This window comes from Lepisosteus platostomus, chromosome 2 (assembly GCF_059453375.1).
Source record: "Lepisosteus platostomus isolate fLepPlt1 chromosome 2, fLepPlt1.hap1, whole genome shotgun sequence".
NCBI classification, from domain to species: Eukaryota; Metazoa; Chordata; class Actinopteri; order Semionotiformes; family Lepisosteidae; genus Lepisosteus; species Lepisosteus platostomus.
In genome coordinates, this window is record NC_142612.1 from 12,323,929 (window position 1) to 12,336,470 (window position 12,542).

The following is a 12,542-nucleotide window of genomic DNA, read 5'->3' on the forward strand; positions in this document are numbered from 1 at the left end:
ATTTCTATTTCTTTACTTGGATTATATGAAATTCAAGACATTTAGATGCGAATCATTTTCACAGGCAGGATCACCTTGCAAAGTATACTGTATATAGTAATTAAAAACACATTAACATTAATGAAACAAAACTAATACATCCATCCATTTTCGAATCTCTTCTTCTAATATAGGGCCACAGTTGAACCAGAGCCTATCTTCTCAGCAACCAATGGGTGCAATGCTGAATACACTTTGTGTACACCCTAATGACAGTGCCACCATGACGTCTTACAACTAATTTCTTAAAAAAGGTCATATGAAATCCCATTTATAGAACACTGGTGTTGTTAGAAATTGGCTGCACACATATTTCATTTGAATGAGCAATGCAGGTGGGGACAAATGCAAGAGCAATGCATCAGAGCTCAAATGCTCTTTTGGCAGGCTTACTTACAGTATATGCAAATTCATACTAGAAGCTCGACAAATAATACTGTATATCTAGAGTTATTATCCTTAGAGTATGATGTTACACATGTAGGCAACTCAACAACACAGTTGTTGCATCACAAATAGAATCAGAATCACAGTGTCACTTACCTCCAAGGCAAGCCCCCATTGCTAGTGCAAAAATGAGAGGCTTCACTGGCAAGTTCACATCAGCATCTTGACTAAGATTAAGGAGCACTGGTATCTGAACAGAAAAATGAAATAACTGTGAATATCTTCAATGGATTGATAAACGGCTCACAACAATATGCCACATAAAAAAAAAACATTTCTTTCTTTGTTAGATGCAGTTTACAAAACCAGTGTTACAGAAATCTGATTTTGAATCTGAAACATTCCAAAGAGATCAAATAATATATGAATTGGGGAAAACCTTAAATGCATCATGGCCAGCATGGTTACCTGCAATAATACATTTATTCTATTTTGAGCGGAACATTGATTCTTTTTTCAAGAAAGGGTAACAGTGTCCTTTTTTCTTAAGGAAGCTAAAACATTTTAAGGTTGATAATTCATAATCAAGAATAATAATTGATAACAAATGCTGGTCATGTTTTTTCAGTCTTTTATTGAATCCTTTTTAAAAAAAACTTTTTTTTTACTTTTACCCTGATTTTCTGGTTTGGCAATCTAAATCTGAGGAGAAATAACAAATCGGGGTGTATTGTAAAACTGCCAGAAAGTTGGGTTTTGTATAAAGCATATTCTATTCTAGAGGACCTTTCACACTTTGTTTAAAGAATTCCAAATGTTAACACAGATACAGATTTCCCAATTAAAAAACAAATAGGTTTAAGTTGTCATTTATACTGTATCGGTGGCAATAACCTTGCTTAAAGTGGAACTGCAATTCTATTTTTATATTTTGGGATTAGAAAGAAACTACATTGATTAGCCCATTTCAAACCACATTGAAAGTAAAATTTACATCGTAACCTGTAAAACCTCCAATTTACATCACAAAATAGATGAAATTTCCCGGTGTGCGCAGTGCTACATTCTGCAATTCAGAATGAGGCAACAAAACTTCCACTGAGGTGAAGCAGCCCTATTACAATATAAACAAGCAGGCTTATGAATTCATCATTTTTAATCCAATAGAAATATTGCTCTCGACTTCGAGATGGTGTTTCTGACAAATCTAACTTGCTCGTTAACTCTGCATGCAGACCACGTTGGAACATTACTGCTGTGAAATGTCTGCTGCACAAGCTGTCCTCGTTCGCTCGCACGTCACATTACATTAGTCATTGCAGTGGCTAGTGAGCGGGAAGGTCCTTTCATGTCGCAATTCGTGGGGATGCGAGGTTTGATTTTGTGAATCGTGAGTTCATGTGAACTCTTGCTCCCGCCTGTGGGGTTTTCAACAACATGGGAATTATCCAGTATTTTTACAAAGTTCATGATTTTGTGCTTAATTCAGAATTTGTCAAGTTGTGCGATACGGTCAATTAATTTATTTTCTTACAGAGACATAATAACCAGTCTGACAAATTGGGACTGCAGCTCCCCTTTAACAAATGGTTCTCTTGTGCATGTACTGTATACTGTATGCGTTTTGTTTGCAGCTGTAAAACAAATTGCCCCTCTCTTCACCATCCACATTGCATTAATTATCTGGGATTCCTTTAAGTTCTGTGCATTAACTGAATACTAAACATCTTCTACAGTATACAATATGTGTGGTATTATACAATCTTTATTAGGGAATATAAAAATGGTGAAAGTTCCGTGTTTTGCATACACTGTACTGTTTCAAATTCTTGTGCGGTCACTCCTTGCAATGTATAGTCCTAAATCCATTGTGAATGATAATATAATTTAAATAAAAAACAAAGTCATTCCTTGACTTCAAGTTACTGTATCTATCCAAAGAGAAGCTATAGAAGCACTAAAGACCTTCAGCTCTATAGAGTTCTGGATAGAACTCTGTAATACTGACAGCCTGAGATAAATCGGGCTTTATTTGAAACAAAGAAACGTCCAAAACTTGAAGACTACTGTACAATTGAAAGAAGCAACTGAAATGGGTGGAAATAAAACTACTGCCTGCATCCCTACAATGGCTTGGATTGCACAGCTGGCTCTTCCTTTTACTAAAAGCAAAACTGAACGAATGGACAGATCCTGTACAGCTATGATGCACCTATTTCACAAAGGACCCTTTGATTTCCCAGGTTTTTAACATCTAGTAGAACAAATGACTTTTCACTTAAATGTGCTCACCTTTTTGAAGGTGTATTAATCAGTGCCTTTATAGTGACGTAATTTTATTTAAAAAAAACTTTCCATATAATTGATTTGTGGTAGAGATGGTGAAATATAAAACTGTGAATGGGAGAGAAGAGGTTTATTCCATCTTTTGGTGTTTTCTAAATTAAATGTCACTTTAGACATATAAGTGGTTATACACATCTTTAGTAATCCTTCATGCTGACAAGGATAAATTGGGAGGCTTGACACATACTAACAAAAGCGCTACAGATAACATAGGTATAAGAATGGTTCACCTAAAGGTATGGGTCATGCTTCACCTACTGTCCAGGGGGCATAATGTAGTTTGTATAACACTGACTTAACTGTCTTCACAATGCTACACCAACAACCGACAGACATGTCAAAGCCATAGTGAAATGGGCAAGGAATGTAGGGGAATGACAAGCTTATTCACAATCAGTGCTTCAGTCATGCAGGCACGGTGAATATTCTTGCCATTTTGTCAGTATTGTTCATACCTAGTCTATTGGAAGTACTTATTATACTGGTAAGTCACCCTTTTTCTCTGGGTATCTCACATAAGCGGAGCGATAGCTCTGGGGCGGAGAGGTGGCTCTGTGGCTAAGGATCTGCACCTGTGGCTGGAAGGTTACCAGTTCAAGTCCCACAGCTGGCAGAGGAATCCTACTCCACTGGGCCCCTGAGCAAGGCCCTTAACCCCAACTGCTGCAGGGGTGCTGTACAATGGCTGACCCTGTGCTCTGACCCCAAGCTTCTCTCTCCCTGTCTGTGTCTCATAGAGAGCAAGCTGGGGTATGTGGAAAGATGAATTCCTAATGCAAGAAATTGTATAGGGCTAATAAAAGTGATGTTATGTTAGATCATGACTATATTCAATAAAGGGGGGCAGGTGATCTGGAGCCTATCTAGTAGGATATACCCTGGATGGGGCACCAGTAGGAATCTCTTTCTTTTTCTTCAAACGTTAAAATACGTTTCATTAAATGCAGTCATTTTCTGAATGAAAGGTAGAAGGCGTAGAGTGAATTCTGTACGAGAATGAATAATAGGTTTATTCCATGCTGAAAAGAGAAGCAAGGAAACAACATTTCAGCTGTGGAGCCTTCTTCGTGTTCCACACCCGGTGAAAGCTCCACAGTCAAAACATTGTGTTTCCTTTCTTCTCTTTTCAGCATGGAATAAACCTATTATTTGTTCCTTTGCAGCCTACGCATGCTGACACAGCTACCCACCTGAACTATAACTACTGTACGTACTACTCCTGGCTTGCCTTGTCAATGGAATTTGGTCTGAGCTCATTAAATGAAAGATTGTGATAATTTTTTCTAAAGTTATTTCTCACTGTCAAGCACATAATTCACTGTAGTTTATGGAAGCACAAACAGCGTGCGAGAAACACAGCACTTATGCTTTATAATCTTTCATGGCAGCCTGATTACAAATGAACCATTATTTGTTCAGAATGTGATACTTTATATCTGATTTAGAGCATGTCACATTTCATAGCTGCAAATTTCCGATAACACAGACTGCATGACCACAGTTTGCACTGTAAATGTGTCTCTGGTTATATTGTTGTATCATATTATGTACAGTCCATATGCTTGCAAAAGATGGTTTGAAAGGGAATGTAATTTCAGAAGTTTGCAGAGAAAGGCATTATCAAAATGATTTTGCACCAGATTATCATAACAGTGCTTGGAAGTATAAGTGTGTGTGTGGAGGGGGCTGTGATAAAAAACCGAGGATCAAGACTTTCTGTCCCCAAACACCCAAAATTAAACTTTAAATATTTAAACATTTAAACATGTTAAGTTATAGGAGTTACGATTGCATTTTTTAATATAAGGAGAATATGGAGAGTAGGGGAGTATTTCAATGTTAAAAGCAATAATAATGATTATGATAGCAGTGATTATTATTATTATAATTAATTACCAATGCAAAATATGCTAATTATTGAGTAAGGCATACATGGCTATTTAACTTGAAAAGCTGCTGTGCACCGGCACCAGTCCCTAGAGCAATCCTGACCAGTCCCGCAGACCACACAGACAGAGACAGTGAGGCATAGCTGGAATGGATGAATTCCATATTTTTACTTTCATTGTTTTAAGCCCCGGCAGTCCCCAAATCAGGAGGACATTGGTGATTCATGGTACAAAAGAGGTTCAGAAACACTGTTTAGAACAGTATCTGCAACTTTCCTTAGACCTAATTACTGTAGCTTCTTTCTGTGGTGCTGGCGAACTTCAGGAAATGCCTATCAGGGAAGTGGTAGTGGTATAGTTAGAGAGTCAATGAGGGTGGGGGATAATTCATATCTGAAATTTTTTATAGTTTTTAAAAATGATTCCTGGTAAGGATCTGGACACCCCGGAGTTTATTTGTGATAGTACATGGTGCAAGGCCGGGCTACATCCTGGACAGGATAGCACTTCCATAGCAGAGTGCGTGCACACATAACACACACCACAAACAATGTCCATTTACTGTACAGGTACTAGTTAACCTAGTCAGATGTGATCCTGACTCTGAAGGAGCTGTGAGGCCACAGTAAGAGGATAGTTAAGTTATCTTACCAATATTATGAAATTAGTTCACTGATAAAACCCTGCACACTTGCCAGCTACAGGAAATCTAAAACAATGCAACTTGCTTTTTATTGGGAATAATCTGAAATCTGCGAATCATGAAAAATTAGCTGCTCTTCATGTCCTGCTCACACTACTCACTGTACTGTTTTGCCTTATTTGTAGCTGCAAAACACAGGTGGCAAGTACTGAAATTCAGTGTTCACAAGCCTGTGAATCTAATTGAACTAAAAGTCAAGGGAGTTGTTAACTGAATTTTTTTCTTCTCATTGATATGTTGTTCATTTTCTTTATATCCCTTGCTGGAAATGTGAGGTATCTTTTGTTTTGCTCTTTTGTATCAATTAAAAAGAACAGTAACCCGAGTCAATAGCACTTTTTAATTTCAATGGGCTCTGTAATCAAAGTATTTTCGACTAATTTAGTGTTAGCGTTGTTTTTTTTCTGAAGGCTATGAACATCCATATAATCCATTAAACTAATTAAAAGGTACTTAATTACAAGCAGCAGTTAATACAATAAACAGAATAAACAGTGAATGATTGTGTTCTACAAGTACCTTTCTTTTGTATCGCCTTGCTCTAAAAAACTCTGTACCACCACATTTACTATATCTTGAAGCTTTTGAGGAATCAGCCCAGTGCAACTTTCTGTAGGAACACACTGCTGTCTCCTCAAAGTCAATATTTTTCCCATGAGTTAATGCTTATTCTGATTTTTTAAAAAGCACTCAAGACTTCTGTATTTTATCAGAATATTTTAAATTTGGTATCAGGTATCCTACAAAATACCAAAAACACCAAATAAAGGTCAAAATATCAATAAACTATTCGATGAATAGTACTACATTAAAAACAAGTGCTATTGGTTCTAGTACTCACTGTATTTGTTATGAGAGAAACATTTCTGACTTGTCTGGAGTTCAACACACAAAAATGAAGTTAGACACTTGAAGTCTGTCCACTCCCTGATTTACCAGACAAGTTAAAAACCTTTGTGTTAAAAAATAGATATAAAAATAATGATAATAATAATGATAATGTTGCTTTATTAGCCCCATACAATTTCTTGCATTAGAAATTAGTCTTTTTTCGCATACCCCAGCTTGCTCTCCATGAGACACAGACACACAGACAGGGAGAGAAGCTTGGTGTCAGAGCACAGGGTCAGCCATTGTACAGCGCATATATAATGATTTATTTTTATGTCCACACACAACTTCATAAGAGTATTTTATAGTGTCTGCTTTTTCCATATCATTTATGTTCCTACTTAGTGCCTGTGATCTCAGTGACTCCGTTATTGTTCGTATATCTTTTTTAGCTACTAAGCATAGCAACAGGATATACAAACAGCAACTACTCATTTGTAAAAAGCACATAACAACAGATTCACAAAATTCGAGAAATCAATGGGAAAAGACAGATGTCTTACAAACTATTGCAGTAAGTGCACAACTGTTTAAATGTAATTATATTATATTCGAAGCTAGATATTTGCTTCGTAAAAAAAATGCTCACAATGTCTGCTTGTCAATGTTTACTATTTTTGTGCGGCTATTTCTGCAGATTGATTTCCCACATTGAGGGATATACACACACATTTGCGGTCCTATTTTTGTGAGTAATTCCCATTGATGCTCATTCTGTTTTTTTTTTTACTGTTCCAAACACCACTTGAATGAAAATCCACTTGGAGTAAAAATACACACATAACAAATATATTACCATTTTTAGATTTGTAAGAAATTGCCATTTGTGATATATATATACATATGTTTTGTGGGGACATCTGTTTCTCAGTAGTTATTATCTGGGAGATTTTCTCAGGTTTTGTCACTATGTCGATAGTATTACATGCATGCATTCACACAAACTGCACCTCACGGTCGTGTATATCAGCTGCTCACCATCGTGGCGGTGAAAGGGATGTTATCAATGAGAGATGACACCAGAGCAGAAACCCAAATCACCAAAATAACAGCGATTGCCAGGCGGTGATCCTCGGGTACAGCCTGGGTTAATAAAAATCGTGGAAAAAAAAGATGATGTTATTACAGTATTTCAAATGTGTGCAATTCATTCCAGATAAATTATTTTCTGTTTGTTGTTTTTTTGTTGTTGTTATTTTCACTGCACCACATACAGTAGCTTGCAATACACACAAAATATGTGCAAATACCCGAAGGCCAAACTAAATAAGTCCTGTTATGTTCTCAATTTGGACTTCTGTTACCAGGATATATTCAGTGAGATGAAAACGCCTAAATCGTTGACAATCCTGTAAGGGAAGATATTGCCCTGTTATATATATGAACCACAACTAATATGTTTCAAGTCTTAGACCCATGCAATGTATCAGGCTATGTCCTTCTTCACAAAGCACTGTGATGCAGTGAAGCATGGTATTATTGCAGAATCCTAGGATTTTTTAATGCTTCAGATCTTTTCTGTTACACTACTGTTACACTAGAAAAAAAAACGGATCTTCCATATCCTCTTTCATTATGTTTTCACTTTAGTTTCTATAAAGAAAAGTCAGAGCTGTGCTCAGGATGTCATATGTTGTTAAACCGAGCAAAATCTTCCCACCCAAATGAAACCTAACATATCAATCTGACTATACTGTAATTCCATTAGAAATCTGCTGGTTCCAAAGTGCCTGTATTATAAAGACACAAAAGTGTTTGAACTGGTTCCAGTGTCTTATCCATGGCACAGTGAAAACTGTGCCGCTACATAACACAAAACAACAACTGCAACAGCTTATGAGTAAGCAGATGTGAATCCAGTATTATATTTTCAAAAGGTTCTCTTAGTAGCTGGATCTAAAGAAATGTGGTTTCTGTTTGATAATGTTCCTAAAAATGTACAGTATATGTTCAGGACCAACGAGCAGCATAAAGGGATCTGGATCTAAATTCAAATGATAAGCATTTAAAAATTATTTTTAAAATGCCAAAATCAAAGTGTAAAATACATACAGTACGTAGGGTGAGTACCCAAAGGTCCATTCAGACCTAGAGTCATGATGGTAAGCCTTATGGGCTGTTAGGATTTATGCATCCTGCATATTGAGCAAACAGGGCTCTGGTCACCAAGAAATATCTGTACGACCAGAAATATCTCCACATTTTGTTCTGGCAGATTATGACTGTAGCTGAATGAGGCCTCCGATCATCTTGATTTCTGTTCCATTGGATAAAGGTTGTGTTTTGAAAAGACATGTGTGGATTATGGTGTGCAAAGGTTTCTCAATGATAAGATGTCACTCTCAGACATTTGCCTTCCACAGCACAGTTTGTAAGTGCTTCGGTGGTCAGCTGTAGTGATCACCCTGTAGTGTTTTCTGGAGGCCACAAATCATGTTCTGGCATGTTAGCTGCTGTTACAAAACATTTGAGCTGAGGCAGAAGTACTTTCCAGCAGCGATAACTAAGAATGAGCAGGACTTTCTAAGATCTGCGCTGCTCTCGCATTTGGGGAAGAGGGTAGATAAAGTGTGCTAAACATAGTGTGCCAGAGGGAACATATTTCTGCAGTCAAAAAACACTACAGTATTAAAATTTGGAAAATGGAACACCAGGACCCTCCTGCACTGTCACAAACATAAGCCAAACTGTGTTTGATGCTCCAGAACTCCAGAGATATGACATTGGCAACACCACTGTGTTAAACCCAGCTAGATGGATAAGGCTGATTCCATTAATATGGAGGTCATTATACTTTCTTCTTGAGAGGAAAATTAAAGAAAGTAAACCTCCTGGAGTTGGATTTGCCATGAAGAATGAAATCATCAAACACCTTCCCATGTTTCCTGTTGGAAACAGCAAGCACTTTTGTCTTTGTCATGACCCTTTGTCTCAGATTAGCAGGAAATCGATTTATGATATATGCACAAGTGGCAAAGTAGAACTAAAGTAGACAGATGGGCCACATAACGACTGGCTATAATCTCCAAATGACAAGTTGATATTTTTCTTAAAATAATAAGCATTTGTTACCATTTAGTATTTCTAATACAAAAGAAGTATAATACAATATCATCAACTATGTGCTTCATCCGCAATGTAATTATAGTGCACTTACCTTTATCAAAACAGCCGTTTGCTGTCCAATATAATCAATCAGTTGGAGTTGGGCCAGAGCCTAAAAGAAATTCACGGTAAACATGAACATTGTGTTCCTTTCCACACCCACTGTAGTTTCAGTATCGACGTGTGGCAAATCCTTGCCAAACTGAATCTAACATAAAACTTAAAGCAGTTCTCGGACTGATGGAGGATAATTTATTATTCCTTTTAAAAAAGCACATTAACAAGCTCATGGTTTGTACAAAGTGGCAAAGTCCTATGTACCGATCTGTGAATAAGGTGCTAACGTCTTTTTGGCAGCAATGCAATAACCCATATGTTACACAGTTTGTCTGGCAGCGTTCTATTAAGCTTACTGTTTATTCTTGACTTACATTAAGCTTCCAAAAGGGACATAAGGTTGTGCTTCTATGTACATTTGTGCCTTAGAGAAAATAAAGGATTAAAAGTAGAAATAGTTCGCAAACAGTTTCTTCTGTGACCTTAAATTTAATGCTATCTTAACCTCTAATGAATTTTATTGGTCTTAACAGAATACTGTATGTACTGATGCACAATGAAAATGCAGCACGTCGTACTTAAAGCCTAAAGGCCATTTAATCAATACAAAATATGCTGTACAGTACGTGATGAATAATGAATAGCACATTTAGCAGAAATTAATTGTTTTGATTTATGATTTTCCTTTCTTGGGATACACTTCTGTGTCAAGACTAGCAAAACAGGCTCATTGAATGCATTGTCTATGTTGAGCTGAGCACAAATTGAAAATGAAACTGTTATATAAAAAGCCAGGAAAGCCTTTTTTTCCATTAAAGTTCTGCAGAAGAAAGGGAAAATTAAACTAATGCATTGGATCAGGCTACGGAAGCCTTCACAAACACTACACCACACAAAAAAAACACCATCCGTTAAAGTAACAGGATTACTGTTGTTGTCAAATCGTAATGTGCAGTGTTTATGAAGAAGTAATGATGGTGACATGGGGGACAGTCTTACTCTGAATGATAAGAAACATTCACAGCTTTTACTGTCCTGTCTGAACTGTTTTTAAGAGTTTTAAGAGAATGAAGACCTAATTTAAATTATGAATTAAATTAAAATGAAATGGATAAATAGCTCTGCACAGTGTACTGTACATTGTGTGCATATGTCTTTCAAAAAACTAAATGAAACCGAATGCTGCAAACGTGGTGACGTGATTGAAAGGAATGAAATTAAAGACCATGTACCTCCATCAGAACAAAGAGCGCAGCAAAAAACAACAGGGTCGCCCATTCCACCCGGTGCAGAATGATCTCGAAGTCTTGAATATCAGCTAGAACCAGCAGCCATAGAGCTCCCAACATAGCTATCCATCCTGAAAGAGATATGACCAGGAACATCCCTTCAGCTCAGCTTAGAATTAAGTTCAAAATGGATTCAGCCTTGAAGGGCATTTTTATAAAGGAAAACAGCTATTATTTAACAAAAAACAATGTCAGAATGAAGCGTATGTGTTTGACTATGTATATCTATTTACAATTACTTTTTAAGAATCATTTTGTGATCAACACTAATAATGTGTTTGTTTCTAATAAGATGTTATATTCTTTCCCCCTTTGGTACAATTTTTTTTTTTTGCCCTTCTTATCAACAAAATCAACTTGCAAATATCCAGGAAAAACATGTTTACAGTAAGTGTACCTTAAATATAAGGTTCTTCACTTCTCAAAACTGAGACATAAAATATTAAAGATACTTACTGGAAGTACTGTATATTTACTGTATGTAAAAGGCATATACTTTTGTTCACCGTAAAATTAATTGTAATGCACTCAGTAGAAAAGGAGATTAACAACTATTATTTTGCAGCTTGAAAAATTTGAGAAATCTGAAGCAAAATGGCACGCAAAATAAGATAATTGTTTTCTTTAATAACAGTGAAGACTCTGCAGTGAAGAAGGACTCTGCGAAAGACCCAGATAGGCCATGACTTTCGAAAAATGTAGATAGAGAACCTTGCTTGAATAACCTCTTTCTACAGTATAAACTAATGCTGAGCCCACTAGTTAAGTGGCCTCAAATATACTTTAACATCTTATCACTTTAAAAGACTGAAAACGTTTTTGAAAAAATATCTAATTCAAGACAAAGATGGATGAACCCATCCAAATTGTGATACTGTGCAGTAATCCATAGCAATTTTCAAAAGGTCCAAATCAGTTTGAGCCAAAAGATCCAAAACAAAAAAGCTTATTTTCCATGAAAGCAGAAATACTGTTACAGTATAAATCTGATGTGTGATACAATTTCAAGGTGTCTAGTACATCAATATAAAGATTAGGTTCTGACACCAGCTTATATTAACACCAAATTATAATGAATAATATTTCCACCCCAACTCCCAGTCAGGGAATACCAAATGTTACATGGCACATGGGTCTACTGTCACCTGGCACAGCCTAATAACAGAGTTGTTATCACGCACAAACCTACTGTATACAGGACAAACAAACATTTTTTCCAATACACAGAAGTTCCAGTATGAACTGATTTTTACAATTCAGTGAGTATCAGTAATTAATTGCTTCTGAAGACATGGGTAAAGAGTGCTGTAGCTTGGCCCATTGCCTTACTAAGCTTCTACTTGAATGTCCTTCTGAAAATTTGATTTCAAAGAAAATAAATCTTTATGGCATCTGCTGGGAGGCTTAAAAATACATATAAAATAGAAAGAGTGGCAAGTGAAAACATCAGCAGCTGGGAAACAATGTTACAATAAATGTATTAATATGGAAAAATATTGCGAGTGCATTACAGGCTAATTAAATTAACTTTCAGCTGGAAAGAGTGCTGCAAAGGGAATAATAAGTGTTTGCAATTACTAGTGAACCTACAGAAATAAAGTGTTTTAATTAATTCCATGTATTATAAGATGGTACCAGCTGTACTTCATTATCCGCCACCATCAGGATGGCTAAAATATTATCCAAATTTGAAAGCAGGATTTAAGCAACTTTTGTGTTGTACTCATTATTCCAGATTATAATAATGAATCCTTTTTTTATATGTTGCTCCTGTTACAGGCTCAAAGTGTATGACCAAGGTATTTCGGTCTTTTCTGTGTTTTGCTGGTTTATAAA

General features: G+C 36.4%; 1 protein-coding gene across 4 annotated transcripts in view; it reads right to left on the reverse strand.

Annotated features, from left to right (window-relative positions):
• oca2 (oculocutaneous albinism II) overlaps positions 1–12,542 on the reverse strand; it is a 124,557-nt gene that overhangs the window by 30,023 nt on the left and 81,992 nt on the right. For all 4 annotated transcript variants that reach the window (XM_088598337.1, XM_088598346.1, XM_088598321.1 and 1 more), the window contains 4 exons: positions 10,650–10,777; positions 9,413–9,472; positions 7,234–7,338; positions 583–676 (listed from right to left, as the gene is read on the reverse strand). In XM_088598337.1, the coding sequence (XP_088454463.1) occupies positions 583–676; positions 7,234–7,338; positions 9,413–9,472; positions 10,650–10,777 (387 nt within the window). The remainder of the gene's footprint in view (positions 1–582; positions 677–7,233; positions 7,339–9,412; positions 9,473–10,649; positions 10,778–12,542) is intronic.